The sequence below is a fragment of the Cervus elaphus genome, chromosome 8 (assembly GCF_910594005.1).
Source record: "Cervus elaphus chromosome 8, mCerEla1.1, whole genome shotgun sequence".
Classification (NCBI taxonomy): domain Eukaryota; kingdom Metazoa; phylum Chordata; class Mammalia; order Artiodactyla; family Cervidae; genus Cervus; species Cervus elaphus.
The window spans coordinates 7,205,974-7,230,858 of record NC_057822.1 but is presented as its reverse complement, the minus strand read 5'-3'; the positions used below and the strand labels follow the sequence as shown (position 1 = coordinate 7,230,858).

The 24,885-nt window shown below is 50.5% G+C and overlaps 1 protein-coding gene across 4 annotated transcripts in view; it reads left to right on the top strand.

Annotated features, from left to right (window-relative positions):
• The window catches only part of MYOM3 (myomesin 3), a 52,654-nt gene that overhangs the window by 20,409 nt on the left and 7,360 nt on the right, over positions 1-24,885 (top strand). For all 4 annotated transcript variants that reach the window (XM_043909242.1, XM_043909241.1, XM_043909243.1 and 1 more), the window contains 15 exons: positions 645-828; positions 3,757-3,931; positions 8,145-8,266; positions 8,641-8,828; positions 9,062-9,188; positions 10,249-10,427; positions 14,575-14,689; positions 15,853-16,009; positions 16,721-16,830; positions 18,298-18,342; positions 19,285-19,421; positions 21,083-21,227; positions 21,391-21,450; positions 21,819-21,886; positions 23,087-23,197. In XM_043909242.1, the coding sequence (XP_043765177.1) occupies positions 645-828; positions 3,757-3,931; positions 8,145-8,266; positions 8,641-8,828; positions 9,062-9,188; positions 10,249-10,427; positions 14,575-14,689; positions 15,853-16,009; positions 16,721-16,830; positions 18,298-18,342; positions 19,285-19,421; positions 21,083-21,227; positions 21,391-21,450; positions 21,819-21,886; positions 23,087-23,197 (1,923 nt within the window). The remainder of the gene's footprint in view (positions 1-644; positions 829-3,756; positions 3,932-8,144; positions 8,267-8,640; positions 8,829-9,061; positions 9,189-10,248; positions 10,428-14,574; positions 14,690-15,852; positions 16,010-16,720; positions 16,831-18,297; positions 18,343-19,284; positions 19,422-21,082; positions 21,228-21,390; positions 21,451-21,818; positions 21,887-23,086; positions 23,198-24,885) is intronic.

The following is a 24,885-nucleotide window of genomic DNA, read 5'->3' as shown; positions in this document are numbered from 1 at the left end:
AGAAAAGATTGAAGGGAGTTAAAGTTAGAAATAGGCAGACCAGATCAGAGGCTATTGAGATAGCTCAGATGGTGAGAGACGATGGTGGCTTTGGATCAAGGTTCTGGAAAGGGAACTTGAGAGTGGTAAACCATGGTTGGATTCTGGATAAATTTTCAAGGTAGAACCAGCTGGATTTGGGATTTGGGGGTATTTTTTGGTTGGTTGTTTTGTTTTGTTTTTTGGCCGCACTGCACAGCTTGCAGGATCTTAGTGCCCCAATCAGGGATCAAAGCTGGGTCCTGGCAGTGCCTAACCACTGGACTGCCAGGGAATTCCCCCAACTGAATTCACTGATGGAGTATATCTGAGGGTGAGAAATGAGAGAAAGAATCCAGGAAGGCTTCCAGGACTCTGACCTGAGCAGCGGGAAGGATAAGTGCTTTGACTAGATGTGGGAAGCACTGGCGTGGAGGCAAGTTCAGGGTCAGTTCCCGTGAATGTGAGATGCTCCACGGGCATCCAGGTAGAGACATCACGGAGGAAGGTGAATTCAAAGCTCAGGTATTGAGGGGCATCCTGGGGTGGGGAGAGAGGTTAACGAGAGGACATGTGGCAAGTGCTCTCCCACTTAACCAATGCCAAGTTCCTCTCCTTTGTCGCAGTCGGTCATAGGCAGTGGCACCTGGGAGGCCATCAACTCAGAAACTCCTGTGAAATCCCCAAGATTCGCCCTCTTGGATCTGGAGAAAGGGAAGTCGTACGTCTTCAGAGTGCGAGCGATAAACCAGTACGGCATGAGCGATCCCTCAGAGCCCAGCGAGCCCATCGCCTTGAGGGGGAAGCCAGGTACCGGGGATGCAGGAGATGGGCGCAGGCCAAGCCAGGCCGTCAGCACCAAGCCTCAGGCCCCCGGTGGCTGCAGGGACACAGCCACGTGCATTTCTCTGCTCCTGACCACTCTGCCTATCACGAAGCCGAGAAGCAACATGATCACGGGCCTGTAAAGTTTCAGACCATCAAGAATTACATTTCTCTGGGCAAGAGGCTCTTGGAAGTACAGGCATTTTTTTTTCCAAATCAACAATTCGTGGGTTGCAGAATCCAGCTGGGTCCAGCACAGGAGCTGTCTGTGACCAGTGGCCCCTCAGGGCTAAAGGTCTCCAACCAGAGTCTGATCCCCCTCGTGCAGCCAGGATTGAGCCCCTGGGCAGGCCTCCCGCCCTCTCCTTGGTCCCACCCCCAGCCCTGCCTCGTCAGGTGGGACCCCTCTCAATAGCAGCACAGCGTGGACCCGGGCAGGTCATTTCTGAGCAGCAAACCTTGATGTCCTCACCTGCCAAACCTACTGTTCTGGAGGTCTGGTTATCGCCCCCGCCTCTGGCTCCTTCCTGGGCCTCCCAGCAGCAGCTCCACCCTGGCCTGACTTGCCGGGGTGCCCTCTCTCCTCTGAGGCCTCTGGATTGTGAGGTCCTTCTCTCTTTGATAAGACCAGATGGGTCCCTGGAGCTGCCATCACCAACGAGCCTTTTAAGGAACCAACTGCAGCACTGCCCATCTTAGAAAAGCCTGATGTGCTACAAGGCCTGTGTGGGGAAGATTACCAAGTCCTAGATTTGTAGTGTTCAATAATGTAGAAAAATGATATATATAAATATATATATGCGCATATATTCAGGCCTCCCAGGTAGTGCTAGTGGTAGAGAACCTGCCTGCCAATGCAAGAGATGTAAGAGACATAGGTTCGATCCCTGGGTTGGGAAGATCCCCTGAAGGAGGGGCATGGCAACCCACTCCAGTATTCTTGCCTAGAGAATCCCCACGGACAGAGGAGCCTGGAGGGCTACTGTCCATGGGGTTGCAAAGAATCAGACACAACTGATGCGACTTAGCACATGTGAACGCATATACATATTCATCGTAAGCATAAATAGGTTGGTGGGCAGATGGACTTTTTCTTTTGTTCTAGTCTGGTTAACAATTAAGCTTGATTCAGGGTCCCAGCCAGTGAGTGGTTTGTGACTGGATGTGGGCAGTCTCTGGACCACAAGGTAGCCTTTGGACAAGGTTCTGGTACAGTTCAGAGAAGGAAAGGAGAAGAAAAGAAGAGAGAGGAGGGGAGGAGAGGAAAAAAGAAAAGGAATTGACTTGTATTATGAAAGCAAAAGTATCATACAAAAATAGGAAAATACAAAAGAAGCAAGAGAGAAAGAGAGAATGGAAGCAAGGGAAGGAAGGAAGGAAGGAAGGAGGGGCAAGAATGCCCCACCCCTCTAAATCCCACTGACAGGGTAAGCACTGTGAGTATCCAGGTACCTGGGCTTCTTCTGGTCTTTCGACCACATGCCTACCAGTGCATCTTTTTGAAAGTCCAATCAAGCCGTATGTAGAGCTTTGCATTATACTTTTTAAAATTAAGATTATATCACAAACACATCCTCAGGCCTTGAAATCAAGATTTTAGTGTGTGAGGACGACTCCATACATGGACACCCTCAGCTCCAGTTCTTGCCCACTGGTAGAATCGGGTCTCCTGGATACATGGGGTCCCTGTGTGAACTCCTTCAAGCCTCTCCCCACCACCCAGCCTTCATCCACTGCCACACTGTCTTCAACCTGAGACGGAAGTTTCTGATAGGACCTTCCTGAGCCCAGGACCCCATCTCTACCTCCCCCGGGCCAAGTACAGAACCTGACTCAGAGTAGGCACTCAATAGATGCTGGGTTTGTGTTGGATGGATGCTGAGTTCAACCTTTGCCTGTTGACATCAAAGGACCACTAGAACACAAGGAGAAGTGTCCAGGGGAAATGGAAGACAAGGCTCTAGAATTTAGGAGAGAGAGCAGGGCTGGCAGTAAAGCCTGGGAATTCACCTGCAGAGAGGTGAGGACTGAAGCCACTGGCATAGGTGGACCCTTCATGCCTTTCTTGAGAAGAGTTCAAGAAAAATGGAGCAAGCCAAGGAACTGAAGCTTGGAGGAGTCTCAAATTTGGGGACAAAGGGAAGAGGGGAAAACATAAACAGATGTGTAAGGAGTTTGAGAAAAACAAAGAGTACTAGGAAGGTCCTGTGTCTGCCATCTATCCATTCATCCATCCATCCCTCTATCCATCCATCCATCCATCCATCCATCCATCCATCCATCCATCCATTCATCCATTCATCCATCCATCCCTCTATCCATCCATCCATTCATCCATCCATCCATCCATCCATCCATCCATTCATCCATCCATCCCTCTATCCATCCATCCATTCATCCATCCATCCATCCATCCATTCATCCATCCATCCATCTTTCCATCCATTCATCCATCTATCCCTCCATCCATTCTCCCATCCATTCATCCAGATCTCTTCATTTAACAAATCATGGCAGACCCTACCTCAAGGAACATTGTCTCAGAAAGCCATGAATGTTTACATTTCAACGGGAAACAAAAGATATTTCCTAGAGATTGAAGATAAACGCTGAGGAATATTGTGAGATCTGGTGACTTCTAAGAGAGAAAGTGACAGTGAGGATTGATAAAAGAATTTTAATGAGGAAGTGGAAATGTTTGGAGGTGAGAGAGGACGTTCAGAATACAAGAGCCTGGAGCACACCTCTGGGACTAGAAAGAGCCGCCCAAAGCCCCAGGGCATGTCTGAAATGCTTGTGGCTGCCCCCAGCCACCCCCCATCCCGTGTGCGCTCCTCTCTGCCTCTCCCACACCTCTCCCCCTTCCCAGCCATGGGACAGCATCTTCACTCAGCCCATATTTCTGTGTTTTAGCCACTCTCCCGCCTCCAACGCAAGTTCAAGCTTTCCGAGACACACAGACCTCTGTCTCCCTGACCTGGGATCCAGTGAAAGACAGCCCAGAGCTCCTGGGTTATTACATCTACTCCCGGGAGGCAGGATCATCTGAGTGGCGAACAGTTAACAACAAACCCATCCAGGGCAGCAGGTGAGTTTGCCCGCACACTTCCTGCCCCAGAAATAATAATGATGATAATTATAATACAGTAATAATGATGAAGCCTGCCATTCAAGACATGGTTGGGCACAAGGCATTGTTCTAAGCTCTTTTCATATGTTAGATCATTTAGTTCTACCTGCAATCCTAGGAACTTAGGGCTACTTTTTTGCTTGTCTGGCTGTTCTGGGTCTTCATTGTGGTACACAGGCTTTTCTAGTTGTGGTTCACAGGCTTAGTTACCTCATAGCACGTAGGATCTCAGTTCCCCAACCAAGGATCAAACCTGAGTCCCCTGCAGGGCTAGGCAGATTCTTTACCGCTGGACTACCAGGGAAGTCCCAAGACTACTATTTTTATTGTCATTGCACAGAGCAAACTGAGGCACAGCACAGATAAGTGGCTTGCCAAAACGTCCTTAGCCAGTGAGTAGAGGAACCAGGACAAACAGCCTCTTCTCTGGCAAACTCTCTCTTAAGGGCACGCTATTGGGAGGTAGCGGTGACTGGCTAGGTCTTGTCCTTCCAGGAGCTCAGAGACAGAGAGGCAGAGGGTACAGGCTGGGAGGCCAGGGTTCGGGCTCCTCACCCACTCTTGCTCACCAGGGACCTTTGCACAGAGACTCGCCCTCTCTGAACCTCAGCTCAGCCTGCCTGTCCCATCCCCATCCCCTCTGAGCTTCCCTCCTCACTCGGTGGCCTCGTCCTTGCAAGCAGAAGCCTCAGGCTTCTGGGCTCATGACGTCTCTCCATTTTGAGGCTCTGTGGGATCAGAGGCTCAGTTAATGACACATATCCCCCCATTAGACCATCCCCAAGAAAAAGAAATGCAAAAAAGCAAAATGGCTGTCTGAGGAGGCCTTGCAAGTAGCTGTGAAAAGAAGGGACGGGAAAAGCAAAGGAGAAAAGGAAAGATATACCCATTTGAATGCAAAGTTCCAAAGAATAGCAAGGAGAGATAAGAAAGGCTTCCTCAGCGATCAATGCAAAGAAATAGAGGAAAACAATAGAATGGGAAAGACTAGAGACCTCTTCAAGAAAATTAGAGATACCAAGGGAACATTTCATGCAAAGATGGGCTCAATAAAGGACAGAAATGGTAGGGACCTAACAGAAGCAGAAGATATTAAGAAGAGGTGGCAAGAATACACAGAAGAACTGTACAAAAAAGATCTTCACGACCCAGATAATCACAATGGTGTGATCACTCACCTAGAGCCAGACATCCTGGAATGTGAAGTCAAGTGGGCCTTAGGAAGCATCACTATGAACAAAGCTAGTGGAGGTGATGGAATTCCAGTTTAGCTATTTCAAATCCTGAAAGATGATGCTGTGAAAGTGCTGCACTCAATATGTCAGCAACTTTGGAAAACTCAACAGTGGGCACAGGACTGGAAAAGGTTTCATTCCAATCCCAAAGAAAAGCAATGCCAAAGTATGCTCGAACTACCACACAATTGCACTTGTCTCACATGGTAGTAAAGTAATGCTCAAAATTCTCCAAGCCAGGCTTCAGCAATACATGAACTGTGAACTTCCAGATGTTCAAGCTGATTTTAGAAAAGGCAGGAGAACCAGAGATCAAATTGCCCACATCCGCTGGATCACCAAAAAAGCAAGAGAATTCCAGAAAAACATCTATTTCTGCTTTATTGACTATGCCAAAGCCTTTGACTGTGCGGATCACAGTAAACTGTGGAAAATTCTGAAAGAGATGGGAATACCAGACCATCTGACCTGCCTTTTGAGAAATCTATATGCAGGTCAGGAAACAACAGTTAGAACTGGACATGGAACAACAGACTGTTTCCAAACAGGAAAAGGAGTACATCAAGGCTGTATATTGTCACCCTGCTTATTTAACTTATATGCAGAGTACATCATAAGAAACGCTGGACTGGAGGAAGCACAAGCAGGAATCAAGATTGCCAGGAGAAATATCAATAACCTCAGATATGCAGATGACACCACCCTTATGGCAGAAAGTGAAGAACAACTAAAGAACCTCTTGATGAAAGAGAATGAGAAGGGTGAAAAAGTTGGCTTAAAGCTCAACATTCAGAAAACTAAGATCATGGCATCCGGTCCCATCACTTCATGGTAGATAGAAGGGGAAACAGTGGAAACAGTGGCTTACTTTATTTTTCTGGGCTCCAAAATCACTGCGGGTGGTGATTGCAGCCATGAAGTTAAAAGACGCTTACTCCTTGGAAGGAAGGTTATGACCAACCTAGACAGCATATTAAAAAGCAGAGACATTATTTTGCCAACAAAGGTCCGTCTAGTCAAGGCTGTGGTTTTTCCAATGGTATAGATGTGAGAGTTGGACTATAAAGAAAGCTGAGCATCGAAGAATTGATGATTTTGAACTGTGGTGTTGGAGAAGACTCTTGAGAGTCCCTTGGACTGCAAGGAGATCCAATCTGTCCATCCTAAAGGAGATCAGCCCTGGGTGTTCACTGTAAGGACTGATGTCGAAGCTGAAACTCCAATACTTTGGCCTCCTAATGCGAAGAACTGACTCATTGGAAAAGACCCTGATGCTGGGAAAGATTGAGGGCAGGAGGAGAAGGGGACGACAGAGGATGAGATGGTTGGATGGCATCATCAACTCGATGGACATGGGTTTGGGTGGACTCTGGGAGTTGGTGATGGTCAGGGAGGCCTGGCGTGCTGTGGTTCTTGGGGTCGTAAAGAGTCGGATGTGACTGAGCGACTGAACTGAACTGAACTGTACCCCCCCATTCCATCCAACGACTGACCAGGCCCTGAGCGCACCTGTGGGCTCCCCTCACCCTGGGCTACAAGATCATTTCACCCCAAGAAAGAGACAGGAGCTGGCGTCGCAATGGCTCACGGTGCCTCAGTCACTCACGCTGTCACCTCTAAAGTTCGGGTTGTGGACAAATGAGCTCAGAGTCCAAGTTATCCCTGGAATGATATCTCCCCAAGGACTTGTGGGCATCCCTGGGGGCTGAGCGAGAGTCACGTGACAAGAGTGGCGTGTCGGAAGAACGTGTCACACGTGAGAGTGGCGTGCTCCTCTGGTACATGCAGAGAGCTCATCACACGTGTGTACATCTCATCGGTTACGCGTGTCAGGGCCAGGAAGAGGTTGAACACAGCTGCCCAGGAGTGTTGCCAGAGGTGATAGCCTAAAGCAAGCTCAGCTGGAAGGCAGGGCCTGGTTCACCACCATGCCACGAGCTCCTCAGAATCTGGCTCACAGGAGATGCTCAAAAAAGACTTGAATGAACGAATAATGAATGGGCAGGCACTGTGTTGGGATTCAGGAGGCCTGGGCTGTAGTCCAGGTTGTGTTTCTGATGGGCTGTGTGCTCTTGGTTCACCTCATTCTTCCTGCAGAAGGCCTTCCCTACCTGTAAAAGGAAGAAACTGGTTTGCTCCATAAGGGCCCCTCCAACCTTCCAACATTCAACTCCTTGAAGTCAACTGGCCAAGAGAAGCTCCCTATAGAATAAGATTTGCTCCAGGAAAATGTTGATAAATGGAGAGGGGAAAAGAGGGTCACAATCTGGGCCTTACCAAGAAGGGACAGGATGGGAGGACATTTTTCTCTAAGCCAGAATGCCCTTGTATGTCTCTGGCTGATGATTCTCTTTGGGGGTCTTTAAAGGGACTCTATTTTAGAGTTACAGCCTTTGTACAGATAAAAAGACCACTCGTGTTCCCAGGATGAGGCCCAAAGTCCTGGAGATCTACTAGATTGCTCAGTTCAGGGGTTGGCTACCTGGGCCTTCAAATGGTACCTTTCCCAAGGTATTTGCCTTTTTTTTTTTTTTTTTTAAATTTTGCTGCGATGGTGCACAGGCTTCTCTGTAATTGTGGCACTCAGGCTTAGTTGCCCCGTGGTATGTGGGATCTTAGTTCCCCAACCAGGGATTGAACCCATGTCCCCTACAATGCAAGGCAAATTCTTAACCACTGAACCGCCAGGGAAGTCCCCAGCATGTTTGCACTTTAATGACAGGCTCTAGAAGTCACAGCCTTTAAAACCTTAAGGACCTCACCCTCCAGGATGCAGGCATGACTTTGGGGGCAGGGACATGGTCTTTAGGTGAGAACTGAAGACCTCCAGTCCTCCCACGCTGGGGGCCACTTATCCCCCACAAGGTTGTTCTAGAAATTTCAGGGATGTCTCCAAACGTTTGGCCATCCCTGAAGGCTGCACATTTCTCTCCCAGGTTTACAATTCCCGGGCTAAGGACAGGGAAGGAGTATGAATTCTGTATCAGGTCCGTCAGCGAAGCCGGAGTCGGGGAGAGCTCAGCTGTCACGGAACCCATCAGGGTCAAGCAGGCTCTGGGTGAGTCCACAGGGCAGGTGCAGCCTGCAAGCCTGGGGGGTGGGCAGCCGTGGCCTGGGCAGAGAGCTGGGGGCTTATCGACCATCTCTTGGAGGGTCCAATTCCAGAGGCCACAGGGCAGAAGCCTCCCTGGGGGGTCAGATGCTGCCCCTGACCACCCGATCCTTTGAGAGGAGAGTAACAGTGGCCTGAGGCCAGAGTGGAAGCCCAGGTGTCCTCCGTGTAGCAGAATCAGAGTTTTCAAGGGACACCGCCGGCTAAGTCAGCGCCCCCAGAGGGTGGGCACCCACCAGGGGAGGCTCATTACCTCTCTTGGGCCCCACTGCCCAGTCTGGCCACCCCCTGGGAGCACTGACCCCCTTGCCTCCCTGTAGCTACACCGTCTGCACCATATGACTTCACCCTCCTGAACTGTGGGAAAAATGAAATGGTCATTGGATGGAAACCCCCGAAGCGGCGTGGAGGCGGCAAGATCCTGGGTTACTTCCTAGACCAGCATGACTCGGAGGAGCTGGACTGGCATGCGGTCAACCAGCAGCCCGTCCCCACCCAGGTTTGCAAGGTGAGGCTGGAAGGCGGCCACCGGCCTGAGGTTCTGACTTACGCAGGCAGAGACCAGAGGTCGGGGTTGGAGGTTCTGAGGCTGAGAGACCTCAGGCTCCTCAGCCTCCATGATCCGGCTGATTATGAAGGGCAGACCAATCTCACCGAAAGTCCCCACAGACCTCCTGCAGTGAGCTTGATCCTCTGTCTCCCCAGCCTCGGCCTTCACAGTCTGTGTTTCTGCTCTTCAAGGTCAGCAACCTCCATGAAGGTCACTTCTATGAGTTCCGTGCCCGGGCCGTAAACTGGGCAGGTGTTGGCGAGCTGTCGGCGCCCAGCAAGCTGTTTGAGTGCAAAGAGTGGACGATGCCCCAGCCAGGTGAGCGGATGGGAGGAGCCGAAGCCCAGTATCAGTCCTCACCTCCCTCCCCAAAGCTAACCAGTGACGATGAACACCACCGCCAGGCTCTCTTTCCCCTGCCCCCTTCCACCAACGGGCCCTGTAATCTTATCCACAGACGGTCTTAACCCAGGCAAGTCAAGAGCCCTGACCTTGGCCATTGACTGGCCCTGCACCCCCCGTCCAAATTACTCTCCAGCTCAGCACTCCATCGGAGCTCTGATTCTCACCACAGACCAATCTCAACCCCCAAAGGCACACGGCTAGGTGACCAACTCATTCCAGCTTGCCCAGCACTTTCCCTGCATTATCATCAAAAGTGTCATGTGCAGTCCTGGACAGAGTCACATCAGCGTTCTCACACGGTAGCCCTGCACCTCCCACTTAGGAAGGGAGGACGCCAGCCTTCCACCTTTCTGTTTAGCTCAGTTCTGTTTTCTGCACAAACCTTCTACCTGAATGGCAGATAGTCATTCCGTGTGAGGCTTGAGACAACATTATAAACAACTGATGCTTACTGGGTACTAACAATAAGGTGTATTGACACCTCCCATCAATTCTGTCATTAATGCTCACAACAGCACTCTTTTATAAGAACTATTATTATCCCCATTTTACAGATGAGGAGACAAGAACATAGAAGTAAAGTAACTTGCCCAGAGTCTGCATAGCCTGAAAGGCTGGAGCTGGGACCTGAACCCCATACCTTGAGCTTCTACATTAAAGACTGAAATGACAAAGAGATCAAATGGATGAATGCTGTGTGGGGGGTGGGAATGAGGAAGATCAGGGATGTTTCCCAGAGGAAGTGCTACTGAGCACTGAAGAGTTAACTCTATTTCCGAGCCAGACCAAGCTTTGCCATGAAGCCAAGGCAGGCCAGGTCCCCACCAGCCCTGAGGGGGCACTTCCAGGCCTGGAAGGGACTGAAAGATGGACAAGCTTGCTGACTTACCACCTGCTTGCCTCCTGACTGTGTGGCTGGCATTTGGCTGTCTGGCTGGATGCCTGGCTGCTCATCTCCTTCTCTCACCCACAGGGCCCCCGTACGACCTGCGGGTGTTTGAGGTGCGGGCCACCTCCCTGATGCTGACATGGGAGCCCCCTCTCTACCAAGGGGCTGGACCTGTCACAGGCTACCGCATCAGTTTCCAGGAGGAAGGCTCTGAGCAGTGGAAGCCAGTCACTCCAGACCTCATCTCTGGCACCCACCTGAGGGTGAGTCCCCGCCTGCCACAGGGTGCAGCCGGCCTACAGAACATCAGAGCTGGACCGGCCCTCAGAGGTCACTGCCCTCACTTACTGGCAGCAGAAGATCAGAAAGGGGGTGCGGCTTAGCCAGGGTCACACAGTGAGTTGGCAGGAGGTGTGGCTGGCAGGTTGGCCTTAACTTGCTCTGTGCTGAGTAGACTCCTCCCTAAAACCTCACTTGTAATCAGCAAGGTGTAGCAGCATTTGGGTGTGCATATCCCTCTTTAAAACACTTAGTTCTTATTTACTTTTGGCTATGCTGGGTCTTTGTTGCTGAGTGGGTTTTCTCTAGGTGCAGAGAGCAGGGGCTACTCTCTAGCTGTGGGGCACTGGGTTCTAACTGCAGTGGTCTCTGTTCCTGCCAAGCATGGGCTCCAGGGCGTGTGGGCTTCAGTACTTGCGGTGCATGGAGCTTAGTCGCTCTGTGGCATGTGGAATCTTCCCAGACTAGGGATTGAACCCTTGTCTCCCCCACTGCTGGATGCATTCCTACCCATTGTACCACCAGAGAAGTCCTTGATATGCACATCCCTTAAGCTAGGAATTCTGCTTCTAGGACTGAACTGTAGAGAAACAATTAGTCAAATGTGCAAAGACCTCGGGGCAGTGATGCTCATTGTAGTGTTGCTTATAAAGGCAAAAGCTGGAAACAACTTAAACGTCCATCAGTAGTGGGTTTGTTTAAATAGATCACGGTGTATCCTTAATGCAAACTCAGTGCCAGGGAGTGTAAAGACTGTGGTAGTTTAAGGAGCAGTAATAGTATGTACAACAAGGTAGAGCGACATGTAAGTTTTGACATGAATCCATCATATATGGCTTAAAAATGCACAATACAGAGCAGGACATTTATATGTCAGATAACATTTAATATGGGCTTTATTTTATTTACCCTGGTGGCTCATGGGTAAGGGACTCACCTGCAATGCAGGAGATGCAGATTTGATCCCTGGTTTGGGAAGATCCCCTGGAGGAGGAAATGGCAACCCACTCTAGTATTCTTGCCCGGGAAATCCCATGGACAGAGGAGCATGGCGGGCTACAGAGCATGGGGTCACAAAAAAGTCAGACATGACAGAGCAACTGAGCACATACGTGTACTATATGTATATCACGTTGTATATTAATGAATATATATGCATATACATATTCCCTGGTGGGCTCAGACGGTAAAGCATCTGTCTGCAATGCGGGAGACCTGGGTTTGATCCCTGGGTAGGGAAGATCCACTGGAGAAAGAAACGGCAACCCACTCTAGTACTATTGCCTGGAAAATCCCATGGACGGAGGAGCCTGGTGGGCTACAGTCCATGGGGTCACAAAGAGTCGGACACGACTGAGCAACTTCTCTATACATATACATGTTTCTTAATTTAAATGAGAAGCAAATTCTAGACTGTTTAGATAAATAATAAATCTAGCCGAATCACTGGTTTTATTCACCTGTGGAGGTTGTTTTGACTTCCACATATGTAGAAGGGAAAGCACAAATAATACTCTTCTGGCATAACAAAGACAACTCACGAATATTTGTCTTGTCAGAAAACAAAGGTGTCCACTGAAGCCTTCTTGGTGGTGATTTAGTCACTAGGTCATGTCCAGCTCTTGGGACCCCATGGACTGCAGCCCACCAGGCTCCTCTGTCCATGGGATTCTCTAGGCAAGAAAACTGGAGTGAGTTGCCATGCCCTTCTCCAGGAGATCTTCCCAACCTAGGGATTGAACCCAGGTCTCCTGCACTGTAGGCAGATTCATTAATAACTGAGCTACAATGGAAGCCTGTAGCATTCTTAGCAGACACAAATTACTAACAGACAATCCACAGACTTCCAGACGGTAGTATCTGTTTCTGAAGCCAGCATGTCTCATAGGCCTCCTTGGTTTAAGGAAAATTCCATGAGATGTAATCAATTTTATTTTCTGCAGCTCTAAGGAGAGAGGGAATATTTTCTCCAACTCATTTTCCCGAGGCATCTTTCACCAGCAGGCAGGAAGGTGTGTGGGTTTCAACACCACAGGTGAACACTCTGTTAGCACCAAGAGGAAAGAAAAGCATGCTCGAGAGGCCCAAAACAATGTGGGAAGAAGATGCTAACAAGCAGAGTATGGTGCATGTTGCATTTCAACATGGTTTGAGTGCTAAGTCGCTTTAGTCATGTCCGAATCTTTAGGACCCCATGGACTGTAGCATGCCAGACTCCTCTATCCATGGCATTCTCCTGGCAAGAATACTGGAGTGGGTTGCCATGCCCTCCTCCAGGGGAATCTTCCCTACCCAGGGATCAAACCTGCATCTCTTACATCTCCTCATTAGCAAGAGGGTTCTTTATCCCTAGCGCCACCAGGAAAGCCCTCAATGTGGTTTACATGCATTTAATACAAGTACTAACGGATTTTTACAATATTGTCAATTTTTTGGTCATCTCTAGGGGTGGGAATACCAGGAGAGCCTTCACTTTATATTATTTTCTATTGCTTTAATATTTCCCCCAAGCACGCATTTCTTTCATAATTGGAAAAATAAAAATATTTCATTTTGAAACAATAATATTAAGGCTGTCTAAGACTGAGTTGCAGAGGCATGAGTCCATGGGGTGCTCTGAGATTCTGCAGCCGCTGCCCCGCTGTGGTAGAGTCAGCCAGCGCGGGACAGCTGACCCTCGAGAGCCACAGAGACGGCTCATCCCTCTGCTCTCCAGGGTCGGGGAGCTTCAGTGACTTGACACCATTTCTGCGTGTGGATGATTGGCCAGCATTCACTCAGCACTTCTGGACACCTCCTTAGTGCCAGACCGGGAACTAGATCCTGGGTGTAAAAAGCTCAAGGCTCAAATCACAGTCCTTGGGGAACAGGCAATTAAAATACTGTGTGTCATACTATCGAGGCAGGTTCAAGGGATTCTGGGTGCTCCAAGGAGGAAGGTAAGAGACCCTTCCTGGACTCGTCCCATCTGCCACGCTGAGTAGCTGAGGATGACTTGGAGTTGCTAGACCAAGAGGAAGGGAGGGCATTCCAGACAGGGGGCACTGCAAGGGCAAAGGCAGGGAGGCATGAGGCAATGTGATGCGCGGGGGACCCTGAGGAGTCAGGGGGTGAAGGGGGCACAGAGGGGAGAAGGAAGACAGAAGGCTGAAGAAGGCTGGATGAGGAAGACTTTGGTATGAAGCCACAAAATCTGACGTTCACCCCCAAAGGCCACTGAAAGAGTTAAGTGTAATCAGACTGGCATCTTGGAAAGATTGGTAGAGGGAAATATAGACCAGGAAGATGGGTCTAGAGGCAGAGGCACCATCTAGGAAACTGTTGCGCTAATCAACAGTGAGAAAAAATAACACTTTAATCAAGGCATGGTTGGGACACAGAGAGGTCACATTCGGGAAGCGTTAGAGGGACTTCCCTGGTGGTACACTGGATAAGAATCCACCTGCCAATGCAGGGGACATGGGTTCGGCCCCCAGTCTGGAAAGATTCCACATGCCACGGAGCAACTAAGCCCATGGACCACAACTACTGAGTGTGCATGGTCCAGAGCCTGTGCTCCGCAACAAGAGCGCCCACCGCAGTGAGAAGCCTGTGCCCTGCAGCTAGGGAGCAAGCCCTGCTCGCCGCCACCAGAGAAAGCCCACGTGCGGCAGCAAAGACCCCGCGCAGCCAAAAATCAACCAATAAGTTAAAAAGAAAGAAAAAAACGTTAGGGAAATAAAATGGGAACTTTGGTGATGAGAGGTGTGGGGCTCAAAAAAAGATGTCAAAGATGATCCCCAAGCTTCTTTCCGGGGTGACGGTTGGAGGAGAGGTGGCAGGTCCAGGAGGAGAAAGAGTTTTCTTGTTGGCAAGCTGATGGTAAGCTAAGCTCTGAGCAGATGGAGTTCCAGGCGTCACAGGCATGGGAGCTAATCTCAGTGGAGATGCCTGTTTGAAGCTGGAACTCGGGAAAGCGACATGCCCCCAGCCTGTCCCCACCCCCAGGAAGCCTGCCCCCCACCCCCTGGGGGGTGGATGGTGGATGGTGGATGGTGATCAATCAATCCCCTGCATCCCTTAGCCAGAGTTGCAGGAAGGATGGGCCTCTGCCATCTTCAGGGCTCACTCTTATCCCCCCCTTTTCTCCAGATTTCTGATTTGCAGCCAGGGAAGACCTACGTGTTCCAGGTACAGGCTGTGAACTCAGCGGGCCCAGGGCAGCCATCCATGCCCACCGACCCAGTACTCCTGGAGGACAAGCCAGGTAGGGGGAGGCGGAGGGGAGGATCCGCAGCAGGAAGACAGACCGGCTGGGCCTCCCTTCCCCCCACACCCCTTCCTGCCCATTTCTCTCCCAGCCCCCACTCTCCTTTATCTCTGTGGGATCCTGAGACAGATCCTAAGATCTGAATACACGGTCTCCTTCCACGTCATGGGTCCTCCATCCCAGATACGCCACGTTCCTAAACTCTTAAAACTCTTCGTGGATATTTAAAATAATAGCCAGCTGCATTTCAGATACACTGTGTGGCTTTGCCTGCCTTGCGGTCACAGGTCCTTCCCGGGGTCCCCTCCTGCCACACAGGCCAGATGCTATAGTGGGTCCTTACACTGTCTGACCCTCCCAGCAAGCCTTTGAGAGAGCTGTCCTTGTCCCCACATTTTTAAAATTTTTATTTATTTATTATTTTTGGCTGCACTGGGTCTTCGTTGCTGCTCGAGGGCTTTCTCTAGTTGCAGCGAGCGGGGGCTACTCTCTAGTTGCTTCGTTGTGACACATGGGTTTAGTTGCCTCACAGCACGTGGGATCTCCCTGGACCAGGGCTCAAACCCGTGCCCCCTGCATTGGCAGGTGGCTTCTTAACCCCTGGACCACCAGGGAAGCCCTCATTGTCCCCACTTAAGAACTGATTTTGTTGTAGCTCGGAGAAGTTAAATGACCAAGTCACATAGCTCGTGTATGACGAAATTGCTCAGTTCTTCCCACTATAAAGTGTGTTCTTTTCCCATTCTTTTAGTTATTCATTCATTCAGCAAGTATCTGATGACACCCACGTTGCACTGGGGACGAGGCAGTGATGAGACAGCAAGGTTCCCGCTCTAGTGACAGGAGTGGGGACAGATGGACAGTAAACAAGTAAATGATGAAAAAGTCAATGATAAGGGCAATAAAGGAAATAAAACAAGGTGATAGGGTGGGGTGGGCGTTACTTTAGCCAGAGTAGTCAAGAAGGGCCTCTTGGAGGAGGTGACATTTGAGCTTAGAAAGAGCCTGATCATGCAACACCTTGGAGGCCACAAGAGTCTAGAGTTTATAATTTTATTCGAGTGTAATGGGCAGCTATTGGAGGCTTTAAGCAGGGAACAGGCCTTACCTGGTTTATTTTTTCTAAATGTCTGGTACCCTCTGTTGAATCCTGCCCTCAGATGCCCGGGAGATAGAGGTTGGTGTGGATGACGAGGGCTTTATCTACATGGCTTTTGAAGCCCCAGAGGCCCCCGACTCTGCCGAGTTTCAGTGGTCCAAGGACTACAAGGGCCCGCCGGACCCAGAGAGGGTCAAGGTCGAGGAGCAGCCTAACAAGTAAGTGAGGGGAGGGGGCGACACACCTAGGGCACAGGTCCTGGATGTTGCCGGGTGAGTGGGCAAAAGCTCGCAGGTGAGACCACCTGGAATGACCCCCGATGACGAGCTTGAGGGGGCTGTGTGGTCTCCCGTGAAGGATGCTGACTGCCACCTCAGGGAGAAGTGAGGGAGGGGGCAACAGACGATTTGAAACAGTGACCCTCATCTGGAGATCCTTCTTCTGTAAGAAAAGTGCCTCTATGTGGGTGCTTCCAAGGAGATGCTCAGGATTTGGTTTCTAGCCTGGGTACCAGCAACTTGCTCTTGGACGTTCTCTGGACTATGCTTCCTCATCAGTAAAAGAGGGGTTAGGATGTCCAGGGCCTCCACGTCTTGCTCCTCCATCTGTAGAAGCTCTGGCTTCGGCCCCATCTGGCAGGAGACAAAGCTAATGACTTGAGCCCAAGTAGAGGCAGGCCTGGGGGATGTGGCCAGTATGAAGACGGTTCCAGAGAGGCTGGCTAGCAAGGGCCATTGAGGGTGGCAGGCCAGACTGGCTCCGGGCAGGGGACCCTGGAAACATGTAAGGAGGTAGACGCCCCTGCTTCCTGGCCTGGCCAGGGTCTGGGTCTGGGATGCAGGACTTCCAAGGCCGACCCAGACTCCCCAGCTCCCAGGCTTCCAGGGCACAAGTCCCCTCTCAGAGCCCCTGCTCTGCTGTCTCTGCAGATCCAAGATCATCCTGAAAGATCCCGGCCTCGAGGATTTGGGCACCTACTCGGTGGTGGTCACAGATGCTGACGAAGACATCTCAGCAAGCCACACACTGACAGAGGATGGTGAGGCCCCTCTCTGCCGCCACCACCCCAGAGAGACAGACCCAGAGTACCAAACACAGATACCCCAGAGGCCAGAAAGTAGCCACAAAAATGAGTAAAGCAGAGATTCCTAGAAAAGTAGGTCCTCACCCACCCACTCGGTCAGCCGATCCATGAATAAGTGTCTGTTGAGCACTGACCACATGCCAGAAGGCGTCCCAGGCACTGAATTACATCAGCAAACTCTGCTGGCAGAAATCCCTGCCTGATGGAGCTCACACTATTCTCATCTCTCTCTTTCCTTTTTCTACTTTTGATAAAAGCAAAGGTCCCGGTGAATTATTTCACTTCCTTCCATAGCCTAAAAAAACCACAGTGTAAGTGGAATGATAAACTGCCAAAGGCAGTTAGCCTAAGGGGTGAGGACGGCCACAGGCAGCAGTGTGGGCCGCGGCCACCAGAGAGGGGAGGCTGGGCCTAAAGCCATCGTCCAGGAGACTCACCCTCTGCTGTCTCCATAGCAACTGGGCCGGCCACGGTCCTCCCTGCTGAATGCACAGGGGGCCCTTTGATTTTGTTAAGACACAGTAGCCAGGCGGGTCCAGATTTCTATTCCAGTTCCACAGTTTCCTGGCTGCTTGACCTTGGGCAAGTCATGATCCCTCTCTGGGCCTCAGTTTTCTCACCTGTAAAAGGGGGGTAATAATCCCTGATACCCCAAGTGAAACAATGATGTTATGCAGTACACTTAACGTAACTCCTTGCAAGCTAAAGCCAACCACAAAAGCATAAAACCATCCACAAAAGCAATGGGGTTTGTTTTTTGGTTTGGGATTGGATGCTTGCCATGTGCCTAGACTCACCCTACTCTGGACTCTAAGCTTACAAGGGACAATGAGATATGGGCTCTGCCTCTGCCAATTCATTCATGCAACACGTATTTATTGAGCACCTGCTGTGTGTCAGACACCCATGTAGGTCCAGAGCTCAGCTTAGCAGGAGAGACAAGCCTAACACAAAGAAGCAGTTAGCGATGAGACAGCACTGTGCCGACCTGCCCCAGACACCTGTCGCCTGAAGTAGTCATTGGAGGGTCCAGACCCTCCGATTCTAGGACAGCACGTTGCAGTGGATTAACACGGGGGCTCAGGCGGCAGACCGTAACGCTCACCCCACAACACGGTGTGAGGATCACTGAGAGCCTAGCAGACAGCAGCTGCTTCCCTGGGGAAGTGGCACTTGATCAGGCCTTGAAAGACAAGGAAAATAAGCCATCTCAGGGGGTCCTACAGCAACCCCTGAAGCCCCCTCGGTGCCCCAGAGCCAAGGCTCGCAATAGTCATCATCAACCTCTTTGGTAACCAAGTGACCCCGAGCTGAGTCTCTCGGGACTTTCACTCAGTGTGAATGCTAGAAAGGTTCCCATGACCCGCTCTGGCCCGGGTATCTCATTCTCTTTGGTTTCTTCCTTGCTCTTCCCTGTCCCAGAGCTGAACAAGCTGAAGAAGTTGAGCCATGAGATCAGAAACCCAGGTAAGTGGTCCAAGCCGCCAGACTTAGGCAGTCACGCCAGGCCCACTGGGGTGTCCTGAGCAGAGCTGAGTCGGCCAAGAGCCAGACACTAGCTGTTGGGGGTAGGGGAGAATGGGGTCATCTTGGGGCTGGAGGGTCAGACACCCAGGGAGTCCTCAGTCCGTAAAGAGAAAAGAATGGCCAGCAGGGAGCATGTGGGGTGCAAGGGAGGGCAGAGTGAATGGTTTCTTCTTCCTCTTGGATTGTGGATCATCTAAACCCCTGCTTTCCTCCATTGGCCAGGAGTATGTTTGTAGTCCCTGTGGCAAGGGTCACAAACTTGGGTGTATACTGGAATCACCCCGGGAGCTTTTCAAAATCCAAACGCCCAGGCCATGCCCCAGATAAATCAGAATCTCTGGAACCGGAGCCAGATATTAGTGTTTTGAAAGTTCATGGATGCAATGTGGGATCCTGGATTGAATCCCACACTGGAAAAAAAAAATCATATTAGTAAATAGTGCCAAAATTTGAACAATATCTGTAGAATGGTATCAATATTAATTTCCTGGTTTAAAAAAAATATACAGTGATTTGGGAAAGTTCAGGATACTGGAATTTTCTGTCTGTTTTTGCAACATTTTGCAAGTCAATTTATTTCTAAATGAAACAAAATAAATGAAATTATGTGGTTTTTTAAAAGTCCTTACGTTTCTGGTGTCCAGCCAGGGTGAGAAGCATGGCCTCAAAGCCATAGGAGGAGGGTGAATTCCCTGAGATGAATTCAATCTCGGGTGACCAAATGTGGGAAACCCTCCCCAGATCCTCACCCTAGCTATGTCTCCACCAGACTCTGAAGCACTTTGCACGTGGCCTGTCCGCGCTGCGCTCAAAGTGGGGCTGTCGGGAGTGGGGAGGGGAGGAGGGTGCCCTGCCCACCCTCTCCTGTCCTCTGCCTCCCAGTGATCAAGCTGATCTCCGGCTGGAACGTTGAAATCCTCGAACAAGGAGAGGTGCGGCTTTGGCTGGAAGTGGAAAAGTTGTCTCCGGCAGCTGAGTTGCATCTAATCTTCAACGAGAAGGAAATCTTCAGCTCACCGGTAATTGGGGGCTCAGCATCCCTAAGTGAGGTCCCTGGCCCAGGAGGTGGCCTCGCAGGCAGTGGTCTCTACCAGCCAGCACTGCTCCCTAGCGGACATTTCAGAAATAGCCACCTGCTTCAGCTGTCACAGTGAAGGAGTCGGGGTGGGGACACCTGGATTGTAGTACCCGGGGGACGGGGGCAGGGATGCTAGACATTTACCAATGCAAGGGACACTCCCACAAAGAATTTCCCATGCTCCCCACAATTTTTGAGTATCCTGACAAACATTCGTAAGATGAAAAACCTACATTCATGCTTGTGACTATCCAAGCCGAGACCCTGACTCTGAGACACAAACACCAATTTTTTAAAATTTTTTTGCAGTGTTAATATACACTGATAGATTTTATTCTATTAGCCCCGTTACCTGTTCTTTTTATTCATTTTCCTATTCTTGTACAGAATAGTTTTCGTTTGCTTTGACTTGCAAGATCTCAGTTCCCTGACCAGGGATTGAATCTGGGCCACTAGACCACCAGGGAATTCCCCCATACAGAATAGTTTTAATCTTTTTGCTATTCTAACTTCTCTTAAGTTAAAATGAATTCACTGTAAGTCATGAAGCACCCATGAGTGATATGAGCATCTGTGTATTGAAAAACATTACTTTCATTTCCTCTTCCTGTTATAGTTGTGGTGTTACATTGCTTTTTAAAAATTTTCATGTGCAGTAAGTTGTATTAATTGAACCATATAGGTTGCCCAAGCTCAACTGTTTTTACTTACAAAGATGCCAATTTCAATCTCATGAGAGATTTAATCATAAAATGATCTTATTTGTGAATTCCACTTCCAGATGGCCAACTGGCCGTCATTACATATGTGTTATCAAGAGAGGAGCTGGTTCTGACAGAGGAGAAAGAACTCAAGGCTACATGTCAGAAGGTTCCTGTTCATCTCCTGTGGGTTGTGTGCCTCTGGGCAGGTCTCCTCGCCTGTCTGTGCCTCAGTTTCTGCATCTGTACAATGGGGTTGGTTGCCCCAGGATCAGGAGGAACAATTGAGAAAACAGAGAAAGTTTTGCATAAAGTCAAAGCACGCATGACACTGGCTCATGATGGAGGAAGTGTAACAAAGTCTGGACTCAGCACACAGCACTGAGACTATAGAAAAACAAACAAAACGAGCGGTTCCCTCAAATCATACATACAAGTGAAGCCAGGGGGAATAGGGTCCTAAATGTGGAAAACAAAATGTTTTGAAAATTGTTAGAATGTGACAAAATATAAACAAGTATTAACTCTGGGTAGCAGACACACAGGATTTTTATAGTACCCTTTATAATTTTATGGGAAATTTTGTCTATTAAACTGCAAAAAAAAAAAAAATTTAGACAATAACTAAAAAAATATGGCACAGTAGGAGATTGGGAGATTATTAGTAACTGAAATTGACTCCGGCACAAGATTCTCCTGTGCCCGCGGGGCCCCAGGGTGTTCTCAGGAGCCGGGTGTGTCTATACACATGAAGAGAGGTACCCAGGACCCCTTCCCCAAACCTGAAGGCTTCTAACTTTACCACCCCAAGTCCAGCTACACCCCGATTTGCACCCCTACAACACACATTCCCTATAATTGGAAGACAGCAGAACAACCTCTCCTGTTTCCTTCTCCCCAGAACCGCAAAATCAATTTCGTCCGAGAGAAGGGCCTGGTAGAAGTGATCATCCAGCATTTGACCGAGGACGACAAAGGGTCGTACACGGCTCAGCTCCAAGACGGAAAAGCCAAGAACCAGATCACCCTGGCGCTGGTGGACGATGGTCAGCCGTGCCCCGGGCCCCGCCCCGCCCCAGGCCCCCGGCCTCAGCTCTCAGCCCTGGGGTCTCTCCTGGTCCATCCACACGCCCCCATAGTCGACTCCCTGACTCCCCGGACCTGCGCCCCTGGCTCACTCCAGTTCTCCCCTACCCTCTGTGTTCACAGAGTTCGACAAACTTCTAAGGGCGGCAGATGCTAAGAGAAGAGACTGGAAGAGAAAACAGGGTAAGACCTGCTGGGACGGAGTCCAAAACCCTCATCCACTAGCGCCGGGAAACTGCCGGACAAGTGGGTTAATAGATCCCTGTGTCCTGCTGGGGCCCCGAGGGACGGCCACTGCCTTTTGATCCAGTGCTGTTCTCATGCCAAAACTTGCCCAAGCCCGAGAGTGAGCGCCTCCTTAAATTCTGCACCCCAGGGGCCTCCCTCGCCTCACCCCAGGCCCCTCCTGGGTAGCGGCGGGATCCCAGCATCCGAGGGGCCTTTGGGCCTCAGGTGCCCCGCCCCAGGTGCCTTCCCCCGTCTCGCCACCAGGTGGCGCGCGAGCCGATCCTGGTGCTCTGACCGCCGGGCGTGTCGTTGTGCCTTCGCAGGTCCGTATTTCGTGGAGCCTCTGCAGTGGAAGGTCACGGAGGACTGCCAAGTGCTGCTGACCTGCAAGGCAAAGCCTCGCCTCCCCCCCTCCAGCCCTGCCCCCGGGCCACGTGCGCCCAGACCAGTGGTTTTCCCCAAGCCCAGTGGCTGTCTTCAGATTGGAGGCGGGAGGGGGAGGGGACGACAGAGGATGAGATGGTTGGATGGCATCACCGACTCTATGGACATTGAGTTTGAGTAAACTCCGGGAGTTGGTGATGGACAGGGAGGCCTGGCGTGCTGCAGTCCATAGGATCGCCAAGAGTCGGTCTTGCCCCACCCCCGGGAAACTGCGTACCCTGCTCTAAGTCTGGTCCCAAGCAGGGGAAGTAGCCCCATGCATTTTGCCTTTAACCTGGAAAACAAAAGCCCAGGGAGCAGAGTCGGGGTGAATTAGAGTGCGCTGGGTCAGCCGTAAGCTAGGTCTCCTAGCTGCTCTGGGGGAGAGTCCGGAGACCAGGAGTCTGGGAGAAAGAGAGCGCTTTGTAGATTAAGGGGAAGCCCCTGTGTCCCGCCAGACACTCTGCCCAGCGCTTTATAGCATTATTTTATCTCATCTACTTCACAACCATCTGTGAGAGAGGCGTTAGGATCCCCGCTTTAGGATGAAAAACAAGTGAGGAAGTAGCTCAAGACCGCAGAGCAAGAGGCAGAGCCTGGAGCCAGGGTTTACCCGAGTGTGTCTGACTCCAGAGCTGGCGCCGCTGTTTCGCAGCACCCTGCAGCCTTGCAGATAACTAGGGGAGGGCGCACGCCCAGAAGGGCATCCGTTCAGCAAACGTAAGCACTCTGCAAGCCCTGGGCCTACAAGAATGAAGACGTGGCCTCCTTAGGCCTCCAGGATCCCACAGTCCAAAGCAAGAGCCTGTGAAAACAGCATACCTGGTGTTGTGATGGAGACATGCATGAAATTGATTATTCATGATAGGGGGCACTCTGGGGTGCAGAAAGGAAGGCTTCCTGGAGGAGGTAACACAGGTATTTACAAAGAAAAATAGGGTAGGAAAGGGATCAAGAAGCAGAGGGAATGCCATTAGCAAAAGTCCAGAGTTCAGAAGCCATCAGAGAAGACATGCTGTGTGAGGAAGGGGTTGGCTGAGAGTTAGGGGGAGAGCAAGAGGGAAGGGGGAGGGGGAAATCGTTTTTTGTAAAAGAAAGTTCAGATGAACTGGGTCTTCACTTAAAAGAGAAAGCCTGAAGGAGTCTCCTCACTCCTGACCTTCCTCAGGTGACCAACACCAAGAAGGAAACCCGCTTCCAGTGGTTCTTCCAGAAGAGAGAGTTCCCCGCTGGTCAGTACGACCCACAGACTGGAGCAGGGCTTCTCTGCATCGAAGAGGTGAGCACAGCCCTGACTTGAGAGCTCATGGAGTTGCGGGGCCAGGAGCTCTGGGCAGGGAGTCAGGACCAAGGCGAGGCGAGTGAGGCACTAACCTCATGCACGCACTTTAAGGGGGCACCAAAAAGCTCAGTAATCAAGATAAACAATATTTTAGGCAATCAGTAAGTAAGTAAAGTCGCTCAGTCATGTCCGAGTCGTTGCAACCCCGTGGACAGTAGCCTACCAGGCTCCACCATCCATGGGATTTTCCAGGCAAGAATACTGGAGTGGGTTGCCATTTCCTTCTCCAGGGGATCTTCCTGACCCAGGGATCAAACCCAGGTCTCTGGCATTGCAGGCAGGCGCTTTACCATCTGAGCCACCAGGGAAGCCCTTTTCAGGCAATAGTAAGAATCAAATTAATGCCAAAATAGAAGACCATGGGGGAAAACAATACCAAAATTGTAAATAAAGACAGGCTCATTCATACTGATTTTTCCTTTTCGTTGGATTCCAGTCCCGGCCCTGCCCCTGACTGTGTGGCCCTGGGCTAGTCACTGTCCCTCTCTGACCTCAGTTTTCACCTGTAACATGAGAGGGTCGGGCAGGATGCTGTCTCAGAGATTCCTTCCTGCCGCTGCAGCCTGAGATTCAGGGCAGGAAGACTGTCTCCATGGGAGGCAGTTCTGGGCAGAGCAAAGCAGGCCTGGAGCTTACCTCTCCCATCCACTTCCACCCCATGGCTCTCAGAGGAGTGTGACCTGGTTAAGATAGAAATACAGAGCTCATTCTTAAATATTCAGTGTTTTTCTGCCCTGCCACTGATTTCTGTGGCCCGTGTGCCAAGGAGCACTGTGCAAACGCAGGTTTGCTGACAAGGAAAGAACTAATGATGTCAGGGTCCTCGCCCAAATCTCAGCCAAAATAATGAGAAGTGGGCCTTTGTCATCACAGTTCAGGTCCTTCCACAGGGCTTGGCATCAAGGAGGTGCTTAACTGCTACTGAGTCTTGTCATAATCATCTGGCCTATTGGTGTGAGAACTTTCTGGCTTCCAAAAAGTTATCTCCCTCGATCCTCATGGAAACTGTAGCATGTGGTCAGGGCAAAGTTTATGCCACCATTTTACAGATGGGTAAACTGAGACTCAGGGGGTGTAAGTACCAAGATGCAAGGCTGGAGAGTGGACCCAAAAGTCTCTCCAATCACCCTCCACAGAATGTGGCTGGGGCTTTGGAGCGTTCACTGAAGCAGCGGGGAGGGAACAGAGGAGAGGATCGTTGGGGTTTCAGTCCTTTGATCCCCGGGTTAAGAGATGCTTCTTGAGGAGTGGGATGGGATGGGTGGGAGGTTCGCGAGGGAGGGGGCGTATGTATACCCATGGCTGATTCATGTTGATATATGGCAGAAACCAATACAATATTGTAAAGCAACTATCCTCCAACTAAAAATAAATAATTTTTTTAAAGAAATGTCTCTGCCTCAGATCCTGCCTCAAAACACGCTATGTGGAGATGGTTGCAAGGGGCCCTTTGACAGGTCAGGGAGGCAGACATCACCCTGCCCCACCCTCCAGCCCTTGGAGGAGATGCTGGGTAATGAGAGGGCACAGTTGACCTCTGACTTTGCTTTGAAAGCACAGCCCAGGTTCTTGCTTTGCTGAGTGTTGACCCAGGCTTGTCGAGGTTGACAAGCTTATGCCAATAA